The 25,846-nt window shown below is 50.4% G+C and overlaps 2 protein-coding genes across 3 annotated transcripts in view; both read left to right on the top strand.

Annotated features, from left to right (window-relative positions):
* Nucleotides 1–1,991: 1,991 nt before the first annotated feature.
* ACCS (1-aminocyclopropane-1-carboxylate synthase homolog (inactive)) lies at nucleotides 1,992–17,083 on the top strand. Of its 2 annotated transcripts, none has more exons than XM_021684760.2 (15): nucleotides 1,992–2,047; nucleotides 2,968–3,096; nucleotides 4,177–4,236; nucleotides 6,458–6,528; nucleotides 7,652–7,721; nucleotides 8,188–8,254; nucleotides 10,223–10,320; nucleotides 10,816–10,893; nucleotides 11,651–11,751; nucleotides 12,397–12,486; nucleotides 13,956–14,001; nucleotides 14,114–14,255; nucleotides 16,008–16,150; nucleotides 16,258–16,411; nucleotides 16,552–17,083. In XM_021684760.2, exons 2-15 carry the CDS (start codon nucleotides 2,968–2,970, stop codon nucleotides 16,647–16,649), a joined length of 1,347 nt encoding a protein of 448 aa, XP_021540435.1. In that variant the 5' UTR covers nucleotides 1,992–2,047; the 3' UTR covers nucleotides 16,650–17,083. The 2 variants fall into 2 exon arrangements, with proteins under 2 accessions (XP_021540435.1, XP_021540434.1); XM_021684759.2 differs by having other exon boundaries at nucleotides 2,968–3,258.
* A 3,564-nt stretch (nucleotides 17,084–20,647) lies between these two features.
* The window catches only part of EXT2 (exostosin glycosyltransferase 2), a 139,029-nt gene continuing 133,830 nt past the window's right edge, over nucleotides 20,648–25,846 (top strand). Inside the window, exon 1 of the mRNA XM_021685386.1 lies at nucleotides 20,648–20,661. The gene's annotated coding sequence lies outside the window, so the exon portion shown is untranslated. The remainder of the gene's footprint in view (nucleotides 20,662–25,846) is intronic.

The raw sequence follows: 25,846 nt of genomic DNA, 5'->3' as shown, positions 1-25,846 counted from the left end.
GGATGCATCCTCCTCGTATATATTGTTGGATTTGGTTTGATATTAAGAATTTTACATTGGGCGGTGGGCTCCCCTCCACCAAAAGAATTTTACATCTATTTTCATGAGGAGTATTGTGCTATAATTTTCTTTTTAGTAATGCATGGTTGGTTTTGGTATCAGAGTAATACTGACCTCATAAATGTTTTGGAAATCTTTGTTCCTGAATTTTCTGGAAGTTTGTGTCAAGTTAATTTTTTTTTAAATTTTCAAATATTTGGTAAAATTCACCTGTAAAGCCATCTGTACTGGAGTTTTCTTTACGGGAAGGTTTTTACTCATAAATTTAATTTCTGTAACAGATATCAGGTGATTCACATTTTCTATTTCTTGTGTCAGTTTTGGCAACTTGTGTCTTTCAAGAAAATGTGTCCATTTAAGTTCAATTCCTGAGAATGTTAATATTCCAGACTAACCCTGACCTTCAAGGCCCTATCAAATGCATCCCTATTTCCAAGACTCCACCCTCTCACCAGCTAGCCAGGACTTACCTTTCAGAACTCAGCCATCATTTCCTTAGTGTTTATAGCAATTATATGTGTGTAGGGCTTCCCATGTGGGGCCAATGCATGTATTGGGGTTGGGGGTGAATCTCCCTGCTGCTTGCTTCCATGGCATGGGTAATCTCTTTCTTAACAGTCCTCCCATTTGGGGTGCGTGGGTGGCTCAGCCGGTTAAGCGTCTGCCTTCTTTTCTGGTCATGATCCCAGGATCCAGCCCCGTATCAGGCTCCCTGCTCAGGGGGAAGCCTGCCTCACTCTCACACTCCCCTTGCTGTGTTCCCTCTCTCACTGTCAAATAAATAAATAAAATCTTAAAAAAAAAAATTAGTCCTCCCATTTGTATGTCTGCCTTCCCAATCAACCACAGGCCCACTGTTTGTTTTGCTTATCACCCTATCCCAGCACTTTGCAGAGATCTGGCACAAGACAGGCATTCATTAAGAGTACTTAACCAGAATTACATAGAATATGACTTAAATGGAGAGAACTGGCTTGTTTTACAGAACATCACACAGAGGACCAACAAAGTCACGAGAGCTGCTTAAGGTCACAATGTTCCTGGCAAGGCCAAAGAGAAAAGAAATGGAGTGGTCAGAAGACCCCTAAGTCTTCCCAGCCATACTTGTATTGAAGGATCCTGCTTATTTCATGGGGAAAGGAGACTTTTTCTACTCAAGGCTCTGCGCAGGCTGGGGCCTGGGTAGCCTAACTCACTGCCGAAGCCCCAGAACGTGTAGGGGTCTGTGGCAGAGTTCAACAAATGTCCCATGGAGCGAAAAGAGAATTTCAAATGCCAGTGGAAAAACTCTCCTAGGGGAAAGATGTTTTAAGGATGCCCTCGCTTTAACCAGAAAGGCTTCTCCGTGGGTGCAAGCAGGCATATGTTTGCCAAGTAACCTCCGGCACTCTAACTGCTTCAAAATCGGGAAACTGAGGCCGGGAGGTAGAGGGAGGCGCCCCCACGTGCCAGCCAGGAAGACCAGGGCCCGCAGGCCGACCCTTTGCCGCGGTGGTCTTCTCGGCTTCTGCTGCCGCCGGGAAAGGGGTTGGCACAGGGAAGAGTGGGGGCGGAGGCAGGGATCCGGCACCCGGAGCGGCTGGAACCCCCCTCTCCCGCCAGCGCGGGAGTCACGCCGGGGCGTCCAGGAGGCCGGGCGCCGGAGGGCGGATCCGGGCAGCGGAAGGGGCCCGGGGCGCACGGTTCCGCCGCGCCGGCGCCCGCCTCCCCAGCGCGGCCCGGGGCTGCGATCCCGCTTTGCTGGGCAGCGAACGGGGCCTCCGGGGGCGCGGGCGGCCCGGCTCACACTTCCTCGTCCCGGAACCGCAGCCGGCTGGTCTCGCGAGGCTCAGCCGCCCGCCGAGGCCTCGGTCGTCCCTCCGCGGCGCCCCGCCCCCGCGCAATTCCGCAGCCCCGCGGCCGGAACCCGGAGTCCTGCGTTCCCGCTCGGCCTCCCTCCCGCCGCGCCGCCCGTCCGCCGGCCTGCGTGTCGCTGGTGGGGAGCGAGGTGAGCGCCCGGGAGAGCCGGCCACGTGGCGTGGGGCGGGGAGGGTGCTTCGGGGAGCAGTGTTTGCCCCCGGGAGCGCCCCGGGGGTCGGGGCCGCTGGCTGTTCCCCGGCACTCGGTGTGTGGGCTTGCCTCAGGACCCGGAACTCGGCGAGGAGGGAGGATAACCTACTTTACCGAACTTGAGCCACGAGCCCGGATTGGCTCTAAGCGCTTTATCTACGGGAACTCATACATTTATAGCCTCCCGGTGCCCTGCGGTTTTACGCGCGCTCTGCCGATGAGGAAAGGGGCTTAGAAAGTGGAGGAGCGCACAGCCGCCGGCAGGAGACCACCCTCTCCTGACACCTGTGCCTCCCTCCACCTGCGGGAGGCCGGCCCCTGGAGCTCTGCCGGGGTGCCTGCCCTTGGGAGACGCCCAGTCGTCCTCCCCTTGGTCCCCACCCACCGCCCGCTCCCGATCAAGCGATCTCCTGCCCTTTAGCCCCGCTGACATAAATCACCGCAAGACCCCTGGGACTCCCGGGCTCTTTCTGCTTAAGTCAGAACATTTTACCCTGGTGTTTTGAAAATGAGGTCAGCAAGAATGGAAAAAGAACGTTGGTGACCCCTTAGGCTGCAGAATGAAAAACTCCCATAAATGTAAAACAAGCGAAAGCAGCTGTAGGTGACATCATATAAAAGTAGCAAGCCCAGCCCCTGGGCCTGAATAGATCCTTAACAGAATTTACTTGTTGACGCCATTGTACACATGGTTACGACTAGTAAGGGACACAGGAAATGGTGATACATAAACATAAAGGAACGGGCAGACGGAGAATGGGAAGGACCTCTTGACTCCCAATTCAGGTTTGCTGCTGTGAAAAGCCCTTCTTTTCTGAATGCTGAATTCAGGCCCTGAATACTTTTGTCCTTTTGCAGATGTTCACTCTGCTTCAGAAGGAATCTAGGGCACCTGCCACCTGTCCGGGCCCAGCCTCCACACAGGACCTGGACAGTAACTACGGGGATGGTCTGGAAAGAGAATGCTCCAGAAAACCAGACCAGAAGGTGCCAGAGTTCTGTGGAGTGGGTGATCCCACTGCCATGTTGTCCTCAGACAGCTCTTACCTGTCCTCTAGGGGAGGCATCATTAAGTGGTTCTGGGACTCGGCAGAAGAGGGCTACAGGACCTACCACATGGATGAGTATGATGAGGATAAGAACCCCAGTGTGAGTGAGACCCCTGTCCCCACTGGACCCCAAGGGAGGACTGCAGGGTGGGATGCCCTACCTTGACCAAGAGGTTGTTCTAGATGCTGGGGTTACATCCATGAGCAAAAGCAAAGTTCCTGCCCTCATGGAGTTTTTGTTCTACTGGGGGAGGCAGATGGGGAACAGACCAAAAAAAAAAAAAAAAAAAATCCCTTTAATAAATGGTGATAAGTGCTATAGAGAAGATAAAGCAGGGTAAAGAGGATAGAGAACGATGGGGCGGTCTGGGGATGTTGCTGTTTTATGTAAGGTGGTCACAGAGGGCCACTTTCCTAAGGTGACGATTTGAGTAGAGACCTGAAGAAAGCAAAGGATTGTATAGTTATCTGTTGCTGTGTAACAAATTACCCTAGATTTCAGCAGCTTAAAAGAAACATTTCATAATTTCTGGGATTCAGGATCTGGGTGGGTGCCTCAGGCTCAGAATCTTCTGTGAACTCGCAGTGATGCCAGGGTTGTGGTCTCATCTTAGGCTTGACTTGGTGGGGGGCACGGGAGAGGATTACTTCCAGGCTCGTTCTTGTGGGTGTTGGCAGGCCCCAGTCCCTGGTCACATGGGAAGCTCCACAGGACTGCCTCATGACATGGCAGCGGGCTTCCCCCAGGGCAGGCGATCCAAGAGAGAAGGAGACACCATGAGTACCCAGGATGGAAGCCAGGGACTTTATAACCTATTCTTGCAAGATGTCACATCTGCATATTCTGTTCGTTAGAACTGGGTCACTAGGTCCAGCCCACACTCATGGGAAGGCCAAGGAAGGGTGTTTGGAATGGCAGGACCACTCCCGCTTTGCCTTTCTGCCTCGGTGTGCATCTCGGGCCTTCCTTTGGGACCCCTCGGCTATGCTCACCATGCCTCCGTATCTCTGTCTCCAGGGCATCATTAACTTGGGCACCAGTGAGAACAAACTCTGCTTTGACCTGCTGTCCAGGCGGGTAAGTCCTGGTGCACCTCTGAGTGGCATCAGTAGCTCCCAGGGACTGTCTGCTCTTGGACTTCCCTTGAAGGCTTCCCTGACCAGAGCCTGCCACTTGCCTCCGCAGCCCTGGCCTGAGTCAGCCCACCCCGGTTCCAGATCTGCTTCAGGGACAGCTTTCTCTGTGGTCTTGAGCGAGCCACTTCCCTGTTCTGGTCCTGCTTCTTCACCTCTTCCCCATACTCAGTCCCTCCTGCTCTCACGGCTGGGGAGGGGGGGAGCACTCAGTGGGGTGTGGTCAGTATTTATCAACCATGTCTGGGGTAGGGAGGACTCTGATATGCAGCTTTTGCTAGTTCCCGTAGTGTAAATACTCCACTGTGGCTGATTTCAGGCCACGGAGGTGACATCCTTGCACACAAAGTTGGGCAAAGGGGGGTTGTGGCACCCATTATGTAGTGTCCCCACCATGTAGACACAAGATGGAAATAGCTTCAAGAACACACATAAAATGTAATAACATAGGGACGCCTGGGTGGCTCCATTGGGTAAGCGTCTTCCTTCGGCTCAGGTCATGATCCCAGGGTCTGGGAATCGAGCCCCGCATCGGGCTCCCTGCTCAGCGGGGAGCCTGCTTCTCCCTCTGCCTGCCGCTCCCCATGCTTGTGCGTGCTCTCTCTCATAAATAAATAAATAAAATCTAAAAAAAAATGTAGTAACATAATCAGAGGCAGTGATGTTTTAGTTATTACCTTTGTTTTTAGTGTAATTTACTTATTTATACATTTATAGAATTTAATTTTTTTAAATGTCTGTTTTTTAAAAACACAGCATATAAAATTCCTGGAAACTTAATAGTTTGAGCCATTTCTAGCAAACCAGTGAAAATGCCTGATAAATGTGTCTCCCAAGGCCACACACTCAAAGTTTGGGATTGTAGAGAAAGCGACGGCTAACCCAGAGGAACTTATTTCTGAGGGTGACAAATCCAAGACCCAAGGGGAGAGGGGTGTAGGAAGGGGGCTTAAGATGCATGTTCTATCTAGCCAGTTCCCTGCTGCACTGTCCAATAGAAGTAAAACGTGAGCCACGAATATAACTTAAAATTTTCTGTTAGGTAAGTAAAAAGAAATTGGTAAATTCATCTTAGTAATGTATTTTATTTAGCCCCATACATCCAAAATAGGACCGTTTCAACATGTAATCAATCTGAAAAATTAAGATATGTTACGTACTGTTTTCATATCAAGTCTTTCAAATCCAGTGGGTCTCAGTTCAGACGAGGCGTGTTCCAGGTGCTCAGGACGCACGCGTGGCCACGGCCTTGCTGGACGGCGCGGCTCCCTGGGCCAAGGGAGAGACAGAGAGGCTGGCGTCATACACGAGTGGCTGACCGCCCTTCTCCTTTGGTTCACTCCCCCAGACTTCTGCCTTTCCTTGACGTCGTGTCTGTGATGCCCAGCGAGTTACTAACCCAGCACCTGGTCAGGGTGGGGACGGTGTAGAAATGGCCACACTTTCCGAAGCGTAAGGTGGAGCTGAGCCTGCAGGAACACAATGGCCCGAGTCCCTCCAGAAGTTGGAGCCAACACCGAGGTGATGGCACCCAATTCTGGGACGCCTTTTGTCACCCTAGGGAGAAGCTGAGCAGCATGGTCTCTATCCCTGCCTCTACAAATCCACCCCTCTGGGTTGTTTATGTATTTATCTATTCAAAAGATTTATTTATTTATTTGAGAGAGAGAGAGAGAGAGTGTGTGCACAAACACGGACGGGGCAGAGGGAGAGGGAGAGAGAGAAGCCCAAGCAGACTCCTTGCTGAGCATGGAGCCCGACATGGGGCTCGATCTCACGACCCTGAGATCCCGACCTGAGTGGAAATCAAGAGTCAGATGTTTGACAGACTGAGCCATACAGGCACCCCCACCCCTCCAGGTTTTTGAGATGGCAGTGTTGTTTAAAAAGCACTGGATTAGGAGTCAGACCTTCTGGGTTTTGTCTCAGCTCTGCCACTTGCCAGCTCCATGACCTTGGCTGAGTCACCTCACTTTTTTGAGCCTCAGTTTCCTCATCTGCAAAATAGGCAGAAGCCGTGCCTGTGCTGTCTTTCTGCTGGTTTCTCTGATGAGCGGACCGAGGCTGGGCTTTACTGGCCTGGGTGCAGTGTGGATGTGGGGGCAAGCGCCGGTGGTCACCAGGAGAGAGTGTGTCCCTCAGCCCCACTCTTCCTCTGTCCCCAGCTGAGCCAGAGCGACATGCTGCGGGTGGAGCCATCCCTGCTGCAGTACCCTGACTGGAGGGGACATCAGTTGTAAGTAGCTGCCGTGGGCCGGTGGGTCTCAGCCCTGGGTGGTCTTGCTCTCCACGGGACCCAGGGCATCTGGAGACACTTCTGGTTGTCACAACTGGGAAGGGGCTGTTACTGGCATTTACTGGGTAGAGGCCAGTGATGCTGCTAAACCTCCTACGGTGCCCAGGATAGCCCCCACAACAAATAATTATCCCACCCCAAATGTGAATATGGCAGGTGGAGAAAGCCTGCCTTAGGCCGAGGGCCCGTCCTGGGGGCCTGGCGATCCTGCGGTCTCCCGGAGCGTCCGCAGGGATCTAGTCCCTCTGCTGGTTCCTCCCCAGCTCAGGAGCTCCGTCGCTTGCATTCCCTAGGTCTGAGGCCTGCGGAGGGCCTTCAGGCATGGAGTCCTTGTCTCCGCTCTCTCAGTAGTTTTACAGGAACCAGGATCAGTCTTGGGGGGCTGCTGGCGAGGGCATTTTCCTCCTGGTCAGATGGGGTGTGCTAAATAATGCTAATTGGAGTTGGAACTTAGTGAGCACCTGCTGGGGGCAGCCACTGTTCCAGGGGCTTAGTGGCCAAACAGGACTTGGTTCCAAAGTGCATGTTCCTATAGTGATGAGGATGGAGGGCCCTGGAGACAGCCCGCTGGCTCGAGTGTGGACTCTGCCACTGACCAGCAGGTGACTTAGTTCCTTCAAGCCTCAGTTTCTTTGTCTGTAAAATGGGAATAATAATGGCATCATAGGGTTGTTATAAAGATTAAATGAGTAAAATTCCCCAGTTAACTCCTGCATAATGCACATGCTCCAACAGTGACGCTGACGCTAGTTACTGTTACAATAACATTATTGCTATTAGCTAGATCTACATGTAGATGGAGCTGCTTTTGCTATCCCTGAGGCCGGCGGACTAGGTGGGTCGGGCGTCCTGGAACTACAGAGAATGCAAGTCTCCGTGTGTGGGTAGTGGTGGGGCAGGCGACTGGTGGGCCCTGCGACGTGGAGGCCACGCTCACCCCACTGCCCTCGTGGGAAACCAGAGAAGGTTAATGGCATCCGGGTGAAAGTTCACCAGAGGAGCTTTGGGATGGATCGTGGGTTGGGGATCATCTGACAAGCGCTGCCCATCCTCTGATCTCTAGCCTCCGGGAGGAAGTGGCCAGATTCCTGTCTTTCTACTGCAAGAGGCCTACACCCCTTAAGCCAGAGAATGTGAGTAGTCCCCTCCTTGGCTCTCCCCTGCTCTTCTGCCCACCTCCCCCATCCCATGCAGGGGTAGCGTGGGCTTGGGATCTGCCTTTCACTCGGTTTTGACCTGTTTCCAGGTGGAATTAGGAACACCCCCTCCCTTTGTCTTCCTCATCCTAGATATTTAGGATATAATTTGGTTACAATTTCTGCTCCAGTTTGTTCTGTGGTCCCTCGTTGCCTTCATACCTTCGGGCAAGACGCTCTGAGTGACCAGCTCCCTCTTCCTTGCTCTGTTGATCCAGAGCGTGGTCCAAAGAATAAGCCACAGATGCACTTGGCTGTTAAGAGAGGCCTTTGGCTTCCTCTGGTGGCTTTGCTGTGACAGAGGGCACTGTCCCTCCCTCTATGCCAGCCTGGATACAGCTGTAGGTCCTTGCTCCCTCCTGGACGGATATTCATTTTTGTCACATGGATGTGTCACCTGCAGGTGGTTGTTCTGAATGGCTGTGCCTCTCTCTTCTCGGCTCTGGCCACAGTGCTGTGTGAGGTCGGGGGTAAGTGACCCACGGCCTGCTCAGCTTTGGGAGCCGCCCTATGCCTGCAGGGTCCACAGTTGCCTGTCTTTGCGGGCTGCATCAGAACGCCTTTGGCCACAGTAGACTACGAGACTGCAAGGGGCTTAATGAGGCTTGACCAGATACCCGGATGTTGGCAGTTTCAGAGGTCAATGTGATGCCAGGGTTCGGGGCCTGTCTCTGGGATGACCTTGGTTTTTCCCTTCCTGTGATGGCTGTCGCATCCTTACATGACAGTGGGTCCTAAAGCAGGGACAAAGGGGAAAGGCTGTGCCTTGCCTGTGTCTTTGTTTTATTGGGAGGGGGCAGGGGAGATACTCTTTCCCGAAGAAAGTCCCAGCAGAGCTCCTCTTACGTCTCACTGGCCAGAACCGCCTCACAGACCCGTTCCCAGAGCAGCCCCTGGTAGACGGGTAAGAACCACAGTGGACTTCAACCAAACGTGGTTCATCCCCAGGGGCTGGGGGAAGAGGCCCTCTGTCCTCGGACTTACTGCCGGTCATTCCTGGGAAATCTGGTGCTCTCTTAGCCAGGAAATTGGAATGGCTGTAGAGTAGGCAGCCAGCACCATCTGCTAGAGGAGCCGTAGTGGGACTGAGAGCGGGTTCCGGTCAGGGGTTATTGTCACCAGAACAGAGGCCCACTCACACCAGCTTCGCTGACAGTAATCATATGGGTGAGCTTTACTGACCACATGCTGTGTTGCAGGCACTGGCCTAAGGCTTTACACATAGGCCCATTTAATCCTCACTTCTCCCCTCTGAGGTAGGTCCTGTGCCATCCCCATGTCCCAGATGAGGACATTAGGGCACAGGGGGTTAAGTGACTTGTCAGATTCACACACAGAGATAAGAACCAGGATTTGAACCATAAGAAGAAGATTCATCGCAAGGATAGGATAGGCAATTTCCTACCCATTCTCGAACAGTCAAGAACGGGATTCAGTGTCACACTCTCCACCTCTCAAGGGGTTAGACAGTCCCTCCTCCCCCTTCCCTTTGTATGTGCAGACCTCTCTCTGGACCTTCCGCAGCTGCCCCAGCTCCACCTGCTCATGACCTTTCTGCTCAGGTGCACGTTCTCACCCCCTGAGTGTCTGTGCTTCCTGGAGCGAAGTCGTGAGAGAGAGCATGCACGTGACGGGTTTCTGGCCAGCCGGTGGTTGGCTCCCTCGGGTCCCTTGTTTCCCTCTGGTCCATTCCCCGTGGCTGGGGTAGGGAACATGTAGGACAAAGCTGCCCCTTCCAGAGCTGTGAGTGGGGCAGACTGGGGGAAGGGAGGGCAGCTTGACCTCGCATCCTCTTCGGAACTAGGGGAATGCCTGCCTCTGCATTAGGGTACACCTTGGAGGTCATCAGCCCCCCTCTGCCCCTCCAGCTAGAATCTTCCGCATGACATGCCTCCCAACCAGATGGCCTCAGCAGCCTTGTGTTTGAATGTCCCCAGGGAGGGAGAATCCACTCCTCCTGAACACACTCTATCTCTGGGCAATTCTGTATGCCGTCATGTTTGTCCATTTGTTGAGCCCAGATCACCCCGCAGCTTTGACTCACTGGATCCCGGTCTGTCCTTGGAGTGAGCCGGCACGTGGAGTGCTTCAGAGGGATCCTCTGAGGTTCAGTGTCCTCATCGGTAAAGTTAGGGTGACAAGAGTACTGATGTCCCAGAGCGGTTGTGAGGCCCAAATGAGATAACACACAAACACACGTTTAGCCCAGTTCCCAGCACGTAGTAAGCATTCGGTACATGTCAGCTGCAGATGATCAGAAAAGGGACTCATACCAGTGGATCCAGGTGTTAGTGAGAGCTTGGGAGTTGAGAGATGGAGTGTAGCCCCAGTGTACCCCCAAGGGCATGGAAGGCTGGGAGGGGTGTGGAGCCTGTGGGCGGGGTTGGCTGGGTGTTCTGGCCAGAGGGTGACAGGCCCTGGCCTGTTCCTGCCCTCAGAGGCTTTCCTGATCCCCACACCTTACTATGGAGCCATCACACAGCACGTCTATCTCTATGGCCACGTCCGTCTGGTCTGTGTCTATCTGGACAGTGAGGTAAGAGTTCCTGAGACCCTGGTGGGACCCGGGCCTTCCCGTAGGGGAAGACTTTCCTCTCTCCGAATTTGAGGGCAGACATGGGAGGAATCCATGCTGCAAGGGGAGTAGACCCTTCTGCCGCCCAAGGCTGTCCGTACCTGGCTTCCCCTGGGGTTCCCCAGGTCCTGGCTCTGAGATCTGGGGTCAGTGTAGAAGCCAAGGGCAGCCGCAGGGAGACTACATCAAAATGGTGGGGTGAGGATGGGGCAGAGCAGACCTCAACGTGTAAGTTCTTAGGCTCCAGTCAGAGGATCTGTGGGGCCTCTTCCCAACTAAGAGTGCGGAGGTGTCCCTGAGGTGATGGGGTGGGCAGCAAGGAGGGGAGTGACCCTGCCAGCGTTTTTTCAGAGACTGTTCTAAGGAGGCTAGAGATGACGGGTAGGAGAGGCCCCAGAAGCTCAGGTTTGGGGGATCACTGAATGGGGCTGGTGGCTTTTCTCCGTCTTTTTCCAGGTCACTGGGCTGGACACACGCCCCTTCCAGCTCACCGTGGAGAGGCTTGAGATGGCCCTGCAGAGAGCTAATTCTGAGGTCTGGCGGTCAAGTCAAACCCAAGGCTGGGAGTGGTGGGTCTGAGCAGGGCACGGACTTCCTGTGGCTGATCTCATCCCCACCGTGGGGTTGGCGCTCCCTGATGGGGTTGGGGTGTCAGATGGTCACAGGGAAACATTCTGGGGGTCAATCAGGAGCCCGTGGAAGGTCTTGCCACTAGAGAAAGACTCTGAGACCTGTGTACAAAGAGTCAACCAGGGAACTCGATGAACACCCCCCACCCCTGCTGCACCCGAGTTTGATTCAGTGGGTCAAGTGTGGAGCTTAGTGGTCTGACGTTCAGTGCTCTCCCTGGTCATTCGAGGAGGTCATTCCCCTGTCACGATCCCCTTTGGGGACACCTCCTGGAGAAAGGCAGAGACGAGTACCACTCCCGTGGTTCCTTTCCAGTCCGTCCGTGGCCATTACCGTCATATGTGCCTGCTGTAGGAATTCTAGAAGTGCAACCCCCGCCCGTTATTCTACCAACAGAGGCAGCCTTTACTGGCATTTGGGCCTGTTGGCCTCTGGGCTTTGTTCTCTGCCTCTGGTTTCCTTCCCGGTTGACGCGATGCACATATGGATGTCTGCTGCAGATACGTGATTCTCTGCCCTTTTCCGCTTCACGCTGGGTCGTGGACGCGTTCCCATCCCATTTCCCCGGGGGCCCGCCCAGCCGCAGGCCCCATTCAGTGGGAGTGTGTGGCTCTGGCCTTCAGGAGCAGCTGAGCGTTTCCTGCCCCACTGATGGTTTCAGGGTGTGAAGGTTAAAGGTCTCATCCTCATCAACCCCCACAACCCTCTGGGCGACATCTACTCCCCAGGAGAGCTGCGGGACTACCTGGAATTTGCCAAGAGGTGAGGCCCCCCCACAGTCACCCCACAAAACGTCCTGGCAGACCAGGATACTGGTGTGGGCTTTGGTACAGACTCTTCTACCCTGTCCACTCCGCTGTGGGCTCCCACCTGCTTTGGCCCTTTCCCAGCAGTGGGGTGGAGGGGCCAGGGGTTTGTGGGGTGCTAGTTCTCTCCCTCTTTCTTTTTAGGACAACAGCTGTCCTGTATTGTACCCCCCCCAGGGGCCGGGTACCCTGCTAAGCTCTTCACATGCCGTATCTCATGTAGTCCTCCCAGTCACCCTATTAGTCATCATGCGTCATTGTCCCCAGGTTACTGAGCCTTAGAGTGAGCAGCGAAGCCAGACTTGAATCTGGGTCTGTCTGTACATACCTGTTTGGCACTCAGTTGGGCCCTTCTTCCGTGGAGGTGCCCGAGGCCTCCGCCTCTCCTCCACAGTGCTTCAAAAGCCCCACTGTCATCTGCTTTGTGTGTGCGGCTTCCTGTGTGAAAATTGAGACATGAGAAAGGTGTCTCTGGAAAAAAGTTTGGTAGCCCTGGGCTCGACCCTAGTCCCATTGGGTTTCTGAGTCATTGCTTCCCCACCATGGGGGACCTATCTGGCCTGCAGAGCAAGCCGTCTCCTCCCCGGCCCTGCCCCCCCAGGCACGAGCTGCACGTGATGGTGGATGAGGTCTACATGCTGTCCGTGTTTGAGAAGTCGGCGGCCTACTGCAGCGTCCTGAGCCTGGAAGGGTGAGTCTGCCCTGTCACAGCCAACTCTGCCAAGCCCCAGTCCCCGGGCCCCTGTGGCTCGGCCCACAGGGCATGACCTGTCCGGGGCAGTTCCTCTTCCATCCAGCTGGTCCCAATGTCCTCAGATCCCCTAAAGAGAAGATGGGAGGGCCGGGCTGCATCAGGGGTTTTCAAATTGTTCTGTGGGGTTTCTGAGAGCTCCAAGGAGGGCCAGGGCCGTAGGATTCTTGGGGCTGGGGTGGGCTGCGAGGGTGGGAACTGGCCGGTGCTGTCCCCCTCATTTCCAGAGTAGCTTCAGCTTCATCATCCATCTGTCCACTCACTCACTCACTCACTCATTCAGCAAATCCTTCTGCAGCCCCAGGCATGTGCCAAGCACTTCTAGCTGTTTGGGCTTTTTCATTAGATTTAGTCTGAGCCAAGAATCTGTGGCTGCAACAGCTTTGGAAACTCTTAGACCAGATCACCTGTGAAGTCTGTAAATGTGACATTGAGAGATTCTAAGAGTTCCTGTTATTTGTTCAGAACTTTGGACCCCGTGAAGTCCTTTCCGTTGGTTCTCTCAGCTGGTCCTTACGAGGCTCTGCCAAGTGGATGGTTGTTACTCCTGTTTGTTTATGGATTAGGAAAGCGAGAGGCAGAGAAATAGCGACTTGTCGTCTACTCTGTGCCAGACATGCTCGGTGCTGGGATACAACAGTGAGCGAGAAAGACAGGCCCCCCTCAGGTGGAACTTTTGTTTCTAGCCAGAAAAAACATTCTAAAGATTTTATTTGAGAGAGAGAGAGTGAGTGAGCAGGAGGGAGAGGGAGAGAGAATCTTAAGCAGACTCCACGCTGAGGGCAGAGCCTGACTCGGGGCTCAATCCCACAACTGCAAGATCATGTCCTAAGCTAAAACCAAGAATTGGATGCTTAACCGACTGAGTCACTCAGGCGCCCCCAGAAAAAACATTTTAGCAGCTAAATACACAGTCATTTGATTGTGGCTTTGATAAGTGCTAAAAAGGACAAATCTGGGGAGGCATGAGGGGATCTGCTTGGGGTCCCCAATGGGCCCAGTCTACTGGGAGGTGCTCAGAGAAGATCTGTTTGAGGAAGTGGAATTTGAGCTAAGCTCTAGATTGGGGACCAGCAAATATTTTTGGATCAGATGGCAAATATTTAGGCTTTATAGGCCTACGGTCTCTCACTCAACTCTGCCATATAGCACAAAAGCGGCCATAGACAGTATGTACATGAAAAAGCATGGCTGTGTTCCAATAAAGCTTTATTTACAAAAACAGGCTGTGGGCCGGGTATGGCCTGCAGGCTGTAGTTTGCTGACCCTGGCTCTAAAGGATGTGTAGGAATTGGTGATTCAAGAGATGAAACCAGGGCTTCACACAGACCCAGAACCAAATCCATCCAAACACGTATGAGCTTTTGTGGATCTGTGTTGCCTCCGTTCCCACACTGTGTTCTCTGCAGGTTGCCTGACCCCCAGAGGACCCACGTGATGTGGGCGACCAGCAAGGTAGGTTCCTGGCTGGCTTCGGGATGTCAGGGAGGTGGGAGGGCAGAGAGGTGGGTGGAACCAGCTTCCCCGGTGGAGGGCTGGCCACTGCTCAGGGTGCCTTTCTCCGTAGGACTTCGGGATGTCTGGGCTCCGCTTTGGCACGCTGTACACGGAAAACCGGGACGTGGCCACTGCGGTGGCTTCCCTCTGCCGCTATCACGGCCTCAGTGGCTTGGTCCAGTACCAGATGGCGCAGCTGCTCCGGGACCGTGGTGACTGCCTGGGCCTGGTCATTTGAGAAGTGGGGGGAGGTTATAGTCAGTTGGGGGCGGGCCAGGGATCATGGGTGCTTCTCTCATGAGAAGAATTTAGGGTGGTGTTCGAGAACCCAGGGCCACGACTGGGTTCATAGCCGACTCCGTCAGTTCCTGGCCGTGTGGCACATTCCTTCACCTCCCCAAACCTCATTTCGTGTGATTTGTCAGTTTGAATGATACCTGGGATATAATAGGCACTTAATCAACACAAACTCAGCATTATTAGCTGTGAGTCCTTGAAGAAAGAGAGAGTAGAAGCGACAGAGGGAAAACGGTTATAATGGAAGTATCTCTGCCGACGAGGATCTCAGATAGTGAGTCTGGATAGCAAAGGCGATCTGTAATTGCCACCTTTTATTGAGCCCTGCTAGATGTTCTCATTGCACCAACTCATTGGTCCCTCCCCAGAATCCTAGGAGGCAGATATTCCTATACTTTCTCCCGGTGTTTTATAGATGTGGAAATGAGGACTGGATACTATACACCTGCTATAACAGCTAAAACTTAAAACAGTAGTGACACCGTCATGTGTTGGCGAGGATGCGGAGCAGCTTCAACTCTCATGCTGCTCTGGGAACGGAAGGGGGCGCGGCCCCTGTGGAAAGCAAGGTTGCTTGCAGAGTTAAACACATGCTTCCCAAATGGCCCAGCAATCCCACTCCCCGCTGTTTACCCTTATGGTCACACAAAACCCACCAAGTGAGTCTATAGCTGCTTTGTTCATGATCACCCCAAATGTCCTTCCGAGGATGAAGGAGGGGACAAGCTGGGGTGCATCCACACAGTGGAACACGGCTCTGCAGCGGGATCCAGGGCCACACAGAGTAAGCTCAAAGGCATTGTGCTGAGTGTAAGAGGCCAGTCTCAAAAGGTGACATGACTGTATGATCCCACTTCTGTGACATTCTGGAAAAGGCAAAACCGGAGTGACGGAGAATGGACCCCTGCTTGTGGGGCAGCAGGGGAGTGACATGACTATGAACAGCACGAGGGTGTTCTTTGGGATGAGGGTGAGGGAACAGTTCGGTGTCCTGCCTGCAGGGGGTGGGTTACACAGATATGTACATGTGTTAAAACTCATCAAAGTGGGGTGGGGGCGCCTGGGTGGCGCAGTCAGTTAAGTATCCAACTCTTGGTTTCCAGCTCAGGTCATGATCTCAGGGTTGTGAGGTCCAGTCCCGCACTGGGGTTAGGGTTAGATTCTCTCTTTCCCTTTCCCTTTGCCCCCTGCCCCCTCCCCCTGCTTGCACACTTGTGCTCTCTCACTCTCTCAAAAAAAGAAACGTCAAATCATTTAAAAAAAAAAAACAATTAAGAAACCCTCATCAAATGGGACACCAAAGAAAGTTAATAGAAAAGCTGAGGATGGGGAGGTGAAGTTGCCCCAGGCCCTGCGTCTTGTCTTTGCCTGGGATCTGAACGGCAGCATCTGTGGCTTGGAAGCATCAGTGTGTGAGTGGGCCATCCTTCAGTTAGGATATGCACCCTGAGGGACCCTGTGTCTGCGGGCCTGGGAGCTGTGAGGCCAGGTATCTGTATTTCTGGTGCTTTCTACCGGACATGGAATATTCCTGCGGCCCCCATCCACCAGCTGGGGAAAGGGTCTTGGCAGCTCGTGGCCTTTCTCTTGTCAGCATTTAGACTCATGGGACAGCATGGAGGATTGGTGAGAGATTTGTTTGTTGGCTTCTCTTTTCACCCAAACAGACTGGATCAACCAGGTGTACTTACCGGAGAACCATGCCCGGCTCAAGGCTGCCCACACCTATGTGGCAGGAGAGCTCCGGGCCATGGGCATCCCCTTCCTGAGCCGCGGGGCGGGTTTCTTCATCTGGGTTGACCTGAGGAAGGTAACGCAGGTGGGACTGCAGGCCTGGGGGGTAGTTGAAGCCTTTCTCTGGCAGGTGAGGGGCAGGGGTGTCTCGTCTGCAGCCTGAGCCCCTGCCCACCCTCCCAGTTCCTGCCTGAGGCCACCTTTAAGGAGGAAATGCTGCTTTGGCGCCGCTTTTTGGACAACAAGGTGCTGCTGTCCTGTGGCAAGACCTTCGAGTGTAAAGAGCCCGGCTGGTTCCGCTTGGTCTTCTCGGACAAGGCCCACCGGCTTTGCCTGGGTAAGTGACCTCCCCGCCCCGCCACACCCTTCATTCTGCGCTCCCCCTTCTCGTCCCACTTGTGGCTCTAGCAACCTCAGCCTGCCCAGCCTTGCCCTCTCAGCCATCCGTGCTACGGGGCTGTCACTTCTCCTTCCCAGGGATGCAGAGGGTCCGGCAGGTGCTTGGGGGCAAATCCCAGGTGGCCGAAGAGCCCCGTTCCTGTCAGACCCAGGAGCCAAGGAGCCAGCGCAGATGAGCTGGTCGTCCCTGGGGGACAGCAGGGCCTGGCAGCCACCGCCAACCCGAGCCATTTGGGGCTGTGAAGACCGACGGCGGATGGGCCATTTGTCAGGCGGGTACCCGACGTGACCTCACCCCCGAAGAAGAACCATTATTCCTGGCCCCTCTCGGGCAGTGAGAGACTCCTTTGGCTGTGCTCTGCTTCAGCCCCTCCCCCTCTACTAAACAAAACTGGGAGAAACTAAAAGCCTCTGTGGTGAGTAATGTACAGAATGGAGGAGTCGTGACTGCTCTTAAGCACAACCCTTCGCCCCCGAGATCATGAAAAGAAAACAACGTGTACCTTCTTTTGACTGCACCGTCCTTCCTCCTTTTTTGCCAGAGAAACAAGTCAGAGGAACAACACATATAAGAGAGAACATGCCCCAGAAATAAACAAGGGTGATAATTCCCAAACCCCAGGAGGAAGGAGTTAATTCTGTGTGTTCCGATTGTTCTCCCCCCGTGAGGGTGTGTGGGCCCACAGGACACCTGGGACCTGGGACAGGCCTCCGCTTGGGCCGCGGTGGACAAGACCCCATGGGGGCAGTCAGGAAGAGCTGCCCTGTCTCTGGGATGCTCTTCCTCCTTCTTCCCGGCCAGGAGCTGCCTTCACCGACATCTCAAACCCCAGTGATCTAGCCACGACTACTGGGGGGGAGATAAGGGCTGGACTTTGAACCCAGGCTGGCCTTTCCACCCTAAGCAGGCAAAGGGCCACTCAGGCCATCCTCAGGGCTGCTTGAGTTCAGAGCCCAAGTGGGCTTTCTGAACTGACCTTAAAGCTGTGTGCGGAGGACCCTTCTCTGGGGTCTCCACTCCGGTGTAGAAAAGCGGTCTCTTTCCTTGCTTCTGTTTTAAGATAATGTGGGGGCAGTCAGGGTGTACTTTCTGCAAACCATAGTATTTGGTATAGAATTTGCTTTCCTCTACCTTTCTGCCTTTCATCCATTCATTCCTTCTCCTCGTCTTCTCTTGAATACCTTCTACGTGCCAGGCACCGGGTTGGTAATTTCTGTGCATTATTTCTAACTTCGACAATCCTGGGAAGCTGACATTATCATCCACCACTTGAGAGATGAGGCCATGGAGTCTCAAAGAGCTGGAATGACATTCTCAAAGTCATGTAGCTAGAAAGTGTCAGAGCCGGGATTCAAAGTCAGGTCGGTTTGGTTGCGAATCCTGTGGTATTCGTACCCTGCCCAGGTACCAGCAGGAACCAGCAGGATGCTCTGACTCTTTCCAGTCCTGAGAACCAGGCTTTGTGTTGTCCTCCTCAGCACCTTTAATTGTTGTTCAGTGCCTTTGGCCAAGTATCGCTCCTTTCTATTTCCACTTCCAGGAAAAACTGGTACTAGGATTTGTTGGTTCTGGAAAGCTTTCAGGTTTTATGGGTCAGAATAAGAACGGCCGCATCGCCTTTGCATCCCCTTTAAAAACCTCTGTTGTGACGCTGCCGTTGTGGTTCAGAGTCCCCCAAGGAAGGACCCCTGTGATATATTCTGTTCAGAATTCTCAGAAGAAGGACTCCTAGTTCTTCTTTAGAGGGAATCCAAGCTGGCTTCCTCGCAGAGGCGGACCGAACCTGGGATCTGAGCCTGAACCGAGTCCGTACGAGCCCAGCTGGCTGGTGCTGTGTGAAGGGATGTGCTCCATGTATCTCTCTCTGTGGAGTCTGGGTCTGGCATATTCTATACCCATCTCAGGTCCCCCTTTGTGCTCACCTTTCTGCTTTTGCTCCTTATGACAACCAGCCAGCTGTGCGTGAGCATCGCCCCGGGGGCCCCTCGGCTGCTCCAAATGTCACTTTCTGTCCCAGGCTTCTCTGACAGCCTCATGGGGCGCGTGCAAACTGGGAACGCTGAGGGAGTTAACACTCCTGGGGCGATCCTTGAACAACAGGGGACAGGAACCAGGATGCATACCCCTGCGTGCAGGTGGACCGCTGTGCAGTAGACAATTCTGACCTTCTGCATGGCTCCTTGAAGAGTGCCGCTGGGATTGGGCCCCGGGGCACCGCTGGCCAGGCTTTCTTTGTTCTCTTAGACTTAACTCCGATCTCTCCATTCCCTAGGATTGCTTCCCAGAATAGCTACCTGCATCAAGACTCAGTCTCTCAGGGAACCATGCAAAGCAGAGTATACATGAAAGGTCAACAGCATCCACCGTGTGTCTCCTGAGCTCAAGCTACTTTCCCCAACAACTCAGATGCAGGTCCCGGTTTGGGCACCAGAGTGATCGAATGCTTACCTAGTGATTTCTGTGAGTCTTTTCAAGAACCATCTATTGTTGGCAATTACAAGGGGAAATGTTTTCATAGGGAAATGTTTCCCTTTTCCGATCAATGAAAATTCCTAAGCTATTCTATTACTGAAGACTCATTTACAAATGACTAAAAATGGTAAACATAGCTCACGGGTTAAACAAAAGGGGGGTGGGTTTATTGAATTAAGCAGGAAGGGGAAGGGCAGATGTTTCAGGCAGGGCTCTAGCCAGGAGTTCAAATGATGCCATCGGATTTTGTGCTCTCTCTTTCTGCCTTCCTCTCTTCATTTTCAAACATGCTCCATTCAGGGGGTGGCAGGATGGCTTCCAGACCGCTCTGAGCTCCAGAGTCCTTGTAGCAGACACCTACAGGGTATGGGAATGATAGAGAGACACCCTTTCTTCCTCAGCATTCATGTCTCTCCTGTTCCAGGAGGCCAACTGGCTTTACCTTAGTCATCCGCCCATTCAGGAGAATGTGGTGGTTGGAACCGGGGTTTTCTTCATCTGTCCACTCTGCCATCCTAGTGTGTTGGACTTTTCCCCTTCGAGCTTCCTTCCTCATGGTCTCAGTACAGCTCCAGAAGCTCCACACATCACCTCCTCACCAAACACTTCCAGAAACAGGAAAGAGAATATGGTTTCCTGGGCCTCCTTTTCATTTTATTGCAGTCATTTATTCCCTCATTTATTAAAAAAAATATTTGTTGGGCCTCACATTTCTAGGGGTTCTTTATATATTCTCCAAGTGAGCACTTTGCCAGATACTCTGAAATTATTCACATTCATACTTTGAGCATTTTCTTTATCCTCCTGAACATGGAAATGACCTGAGAGCATTTAACTCTTACTCCTTTATATTCATCTCCTGTGACATTGTCAGTGAGCATTTTAGTTCATGCCTAGGCTGTTTGTCAGTTTGTTTGTCCCTTCTTCCTCCAGAAACTGCTTTGAAGAGTCATAACTACCCCAGTTTGGGTGAAGACTGGGCAAAATAGAACCTCCACTTTTCACGCTAACATTTTTAATAACAGTGCTAATGCTACACAGCTATCAACAGGATGTTTCATGTTTAACGCCATGTTTCCTTGGACTCCGTCACCCTCGTGACAAGAGCCAGGCCGTCCTTCAGAATGCTGGGGAGGTAATGGTAGTCCCTCCAGCCACGGACCACTTCAGCAAGTACGCGTGTGAGCAGACCCATCTGAAGATACCCCAGCTCCCAGCCCCTCCAAAGCTTAACTTTCACATCCGGGAGTCCTGGGATTCAGGTATCACGATGGTGAGGTTAGCCCTGTTGTTGGCTCTCTCCAAGGCCCACGAGTACTCCAAGGAGGGCTGGGAATTCCAGAAGGAGCCAACCAAGTAGCCTCTCAGAGGAAGCCACCGGCCCCCGTCAGGAACAGGGACAGGGACACCATAGACTGGGACCCCGTTCCAAGGGCAGCTCCCAGCCTTGCCGACTCAATAAAGGACTTTGGAAGTGTTAAAACAAAAAAATCTATGTAGGCTACATCCCGAGGAGAGTTACAGATACCATTTGGTCTAGTACTGGTCTCAGACATCTCTTGAACTTCTGCTGAAACACTGCTTTCTATTAATTTTTAAAAATGGAGGTAAAGTTGACATACAGTGAACTGCACAGGTCTTCATCGTAAGAGGCAATGACTTTGACCAATGTCCCCATCAAGGTGTACAACAATTCCATGGTTCTGAGTCTGCCTGTAGGTAACTGCTATTCTGGTTTCTCTCTCCATGAAGCAATTTCTCAATCAAAGGAACCGCATAGTTGTTCCCTTTTGTGTCTGGGCTATTTTGTTCAACTTAATGTTTGGAGAGTCATTGACATTGTTGCATGTATCTAGTACATTCTTCCTCTCTTTTTGGCCCTCTCATAGTAATATCCCCTTTTTCATTCTTGGTATTGGTAGCTTTTGCTCTGTCTGCTTTCATTTTTGTCATGAATAGTCAGCTTTATGATGATTTTATTGATTTTGCTGGTTTTATTGGTTTTTTACAATGAACTGTTACTTTTGTTAATGCTTTCTATTGTATATTTGCTTTCTAATTTAATGTTTTGTTTTTTTTTTTTTTGCTTACATGTGAACTATGATTTTTGTATAAAGGGAAAATGATTATTTTTTGCTCCTTTCTTCTGCCTTTATGTTTCCCTCACTACTGGCCATAGTCATTGTTATTCCCTGATATAAAGAAAAAATGCAAAATGTGTGTACCTTATTGTGCATAAATTTTACCTCATTAGAAAAAAGGAACTGGAAAATATTGATCTGTAGTTAATGACATGCCTTCGATAAAATATTCAGATGTTAACTACTTGATAGCTGCAATTTATTTTGCAATGCAGCAAAAAATGAGGGGTCAACAATGGGTGGATCAATATGTGATAAGTACCGTAAAATATTAATTACATAGTAGAGATGGTAGATACGTGGGTATTCACCGCAAACTTCTTTCAACTTATTTCTTTTTTTTTACCTTTCACCCCCTTCACCCATTTCTCTCACCTCCCATCCCCACCTCCAACAACCACCAATCTGTCCTCTGTATCTATATGCTTATTTTTCTAAAATTTGTTTGTTTTTGTTTTTAGATACCAGTATAAGAGAGATCACCCAGTATTTGTCTTTCTCTGTGTGACTTATTTAGCATGATGTCCTTGAGGTCCATCAATGTCTCTCTTGTTATGGCGGAATAATATTCCATTGTATGGGGGCACCTGGGTGGTGCAGTTGGTTAAGTATCTGACTCTTGGTTTGGGCTCAGGTCGTGATCTCAGGGTCATGAGATCTAGCCTTCGCACAGGGCTCCGTGTTGGGTGTGGAACCTGCTTAAGATTCTCTCTCTCCCTGTGTCCCTCCCCCTGCTCTCTCTCTCTCTTTCTAAAATAAATAAATAAATAAATATTTTCTTTTAAGATTCTATTTATTTAAGATTTTATTTATTTGACAGAGAGAGCACAAGCAGGGGGAGTGGGAGAGGGAGAAGCAGGCTCCCCGCGGAGCAGGTACCCTGATGCAGGGCTCGATCCCAGGACCCTGGGATCATGACCTGACCCGAAGGCAGATGCTTAACCGACTGAGCCACGCAGGCACTGCAAATAAATACATCAATCTTAAAAAAATTTGTTATAAAAAATATTCCATTGTATGTATACATATCCCCTTTTCTTTATCCACTCACCTGTTGATGGTTTGTTTCCATATCTTGGCTATTGTAAATAATGCTGCAGTGAACATGGGGATAAACATCTAGTTTTAAATTTCCAAATTTGTCATTTTTATTTTTATAGTTTTATACAGTCAGTATTTATAGTTGTTGTTGTTTTAGTTGGTATTTGTTTTGATTTACCCTTGAGTTTATCAGTTTATTGTTTGCCATTCACACCTCATCTCAGTACTTTCTTCTGGTTCTAACATTCTTTTTCCTGAAGTACATCTTTCAGAAATTCTGTTAGGAAGGGTTTATTGATAGTAAATTCTTTCTTTTTGTGTTTGTCTGAAAATGTCTTTATTTCTTATTCTTGAAAGATGGCTTCACTGAGTCTACAATTGTACATGGACTACTAGCTTCTCTTGGCCTTCTTATGATTATCTTAATGCTTTCTGTGTTTTGTTTTTGTTCTTATTGAGAAGTCTGCTGTTAGTCTTCTTGTCCACCTGTTACAGATGGTCATCTCTGCCCAGTGATGGAAAATTCTCAGCTAATCTCTCCCTGGATACTGCTTCTTCATTCTCTCTATTCCCTCCTTCGTGATATATGCTGGCCTTCCTGCCTCTGTCCTCCCTCTCTTTCAACATCCTCGTCCATCTCTTTGTTTTCTCCTTGATCTGCATTCTGGGTAGTCTATTCAGATCTATATCCCAATTTACTAATTGTGTCTCATCTACTGCTTAACTTAGGCATTGAGTTCCTGATTTTTATGTTTAGTGCTTTTTCAAATTTCCTCGGTCTTTTCAGAAAATATCATCTTGTTTCTTTCTAATGTTGACGTTCCATTTTTCAAGTCTTTGAGCACCATAAACTTACTTATTTTGTATTTATTTCTCATAATCCAATTATCTGTGGTTCTTGGAGGTAAAATTTGTGCTGTTTGTAGTTTCTTCTGACTGGCTTATTTATCATGTGCTCATTCCGGATTGTGTGCTTACATTTGTTGGGGTTTTATCTGTTGGGATCCTGAGCAGGCTGTGTGTGAAAGCATGACCCTCCAGCTGGGGGGGTTCATGTGTCCTTCTTCATATGTGACCAACCTGCGTTGGTAATACTTTGTGTTATTCTCTAGGCTTGGAGCTTTCTGGGCCATGCTGGTAGGTATAAATTCAAATCCCATATGGTTGGGAAGCCTGATGTTAAAGATTCTCAGCAGAGACTCTACTGTTCTCCATTCTCTGGACAAGACAGACAGTTTTTTGGTTTGTTGTTACTGATGTTGAGTTGGTTCCCCAGCCTTCCACCTCAGTATCCTGGCTTTCTGTGAGCCTCTTGGGATCCACTCCCCCACCTCGCATGCCCTGTTGTCGCTTCAACACTCAGTTTTCTCCCTGTAGCTTCATTTCTGGCCCCTGTATCTTTTCTTTACTATTTTTGTGAGCTCAGCTACCCATCAGACAGAGTGTTCATTGTATTTGATCTGGGCTTGATAGGTGTTTTCTAGCTCTCCAGGATGCCCAGCAGTGTCATTTAAGCTGAGCCAGCATAAAATACCATACAATGATTCTTTCACAGAGTCTTTTTCCTTGGAGATTATACCTTTCTCCATTCTTGCAAACCACCATCATTTAAAGGAAGCGGTAAATCTGGGATACCACTGCACGCTAGCAATTCCTCCTGCCCGTAACCTCGCTTTCCCTTGATGATGCCACTTGCCTGGAAAGCCACGCCTTGTCTAACTTCCACTTTTGCTTTTCCTGACCCCCTGGGTCGACAGGGATCTGCGCAGTCTCTGGTTTTTTCTGTACCTTCAACGTGAGGAATGAAACATCTTTCTACAGCCTCACCTCTTTTAACCACTGACCACTGAACTTTTCTACCTTCTCAGGGACTGTGGGTCCTGGCTTCTAGTTTTCTATACCAGTCTGCTCCGCTGTCATCCTCAGCTGCTTTAGCATCTCTACAGCTTCTACAATCATGGCTCTGTGCTTACTTACCTCCAATCATTTGCATGGTTTCTACCCCTGGAAATGTAGCCACATCGTTCTAGTTAGACTGGATGAAAAAAAACACTTGGTCTTTCTGATGGCTTCTTTACATCCACTGCTTCTCATCTGTGCTTTTGCTCATGACTTTTTCTCTGCCTGGAATGCCCTATTCACTTCTCTACGTGCCAAAATCCTAACTATCCTCCAGGACCAGCAAAGATATTAACTATTGTGTGAAGTCTTCCCACATCTTTGCAACTGGATGTGATTGCTTTCTCTTTTGAACCCCGAAGCACTTTGTTTATATTCTCCCAGGCTACATTTCATCCTCTGCTTTGCCTAATATTACTCGTGCATTTGTCTTCTTTCTATGGAGCTCCTCCCAGTGTCTGGGCACCCTTTATTCATATTCCTAGAGCACTTAACTATGTCCAGGCACTATTCATGTCTAGGGTTATAAGAAGTAAATAAGATAGGTTCCTCCGAGGCGGTGCCTAACACAGGTCTTTAAGAGAGAAAGTCCTCATTTAATGAACAGATGAATGATTAATGAAAAGATATACATATATTTATATATACACACAACATATATTTAATTCAGAGAAAGGCAAGAAAACAAAATACTTTCCATCTATCCTGTTACCAAATGGGGTGAATGTGTGGTAAATTTCCTGTTGTCTTGGGGGCATGTGGATTTGGAGGGCAGGGCAATGTTCTCTTGGATGTGGAGAAGCAAAATGTGGGTTTCCCATCTCCAGAATACTCTCATCCCAATATCCCTGGATCAGTAGCCAGCAGGCATTAACTGACCAGAATATTCCTGGAATCACTTGCTGCTGGAAGCCTCAGTCTCCAGACTCAATCTACTCCCTGATTACTTAAGCTGTAAGTAACAACTTCCACTAGATGGCGCTATGGGATAGCTGGGCCCAGAACGGATTTGGCTTCTGCGGACTATTACCTGCAAACTGCACGGGCTCTGTGGGGTCATCTCATTAACCTCCCAATTACAGCACTCTGCATTTTGATAGATTTTTTTTAGGCTTCACTTATGCCTTATGACAGGGGTTTTGCTGTGCATATGTGCATATGTAAGGCTAGATCATGTGAATAATACGGAAAGAAACAGAAAAAAATCTCTTTCCCCCATTTCTATCTCCACCATTATTCCTCCAAAACTGTTCATTGCTTCTTGGATTCCCTCCAGAAAAAAATATTATACATACGCTTGAAATATAAACATCTGCATGTATATTTTCTCTCTCCTAATTTTGCATATACGTAATTTTATGGAAAAGACCATATTTACTCAGTTTTAGAGCATGCTTCCATATTCACACACCTTCGAGATATTTCTGTACCGACATATATATGCATTCTCACATGATTCCATTTTAGTCATAATTTATTTTGATTGCTATAAATTTTCCCATAGTTCATTTTGCTTGTTTCCAGTTTTTAGCTATTATTTGGAAAAACGCTGTAATGAGTATTTTTGGTAAACGCTGTTGAGAATATCCATAGGGTAAACATACAGAGGGATTGGTGGAAAGGTTGTGGGCATTTTACATTTGATGGATATGGCCCAGTTGCCCTCCGGGAATGCTGCACCACTACTCACTGTAATAAAACGTTTACATTTGTGTCAGTTTTATAAGTGAAGCATGGTGCTTCGCTGCTTGGGCCTGCAGTTTCTTTAATTATGAATAAGGCTGCAGGTCTCGGCGGGACAAAGTTTTAGGGTGGAGCC

This window comes from Neomonachus schauinslandi, chromosome 11 (genome assembly GCF_002201575.2).
Source record: "Neomonachus schauinslandi chromosome 11, ASM220157v2, whole genome shotgun sequence".
Lineage (NCBI taxonomy): Eukaryota > Metazoa > Chordata > Mammalia > Carnivora > Phocidae > Neomonachus > Neomonachus schauinslandi.
The sequence above is the reverse complement of the archived record's forward strand: the minus strand, read 5'-3'. Positions and strand labels throughout refer to the sequence as shown.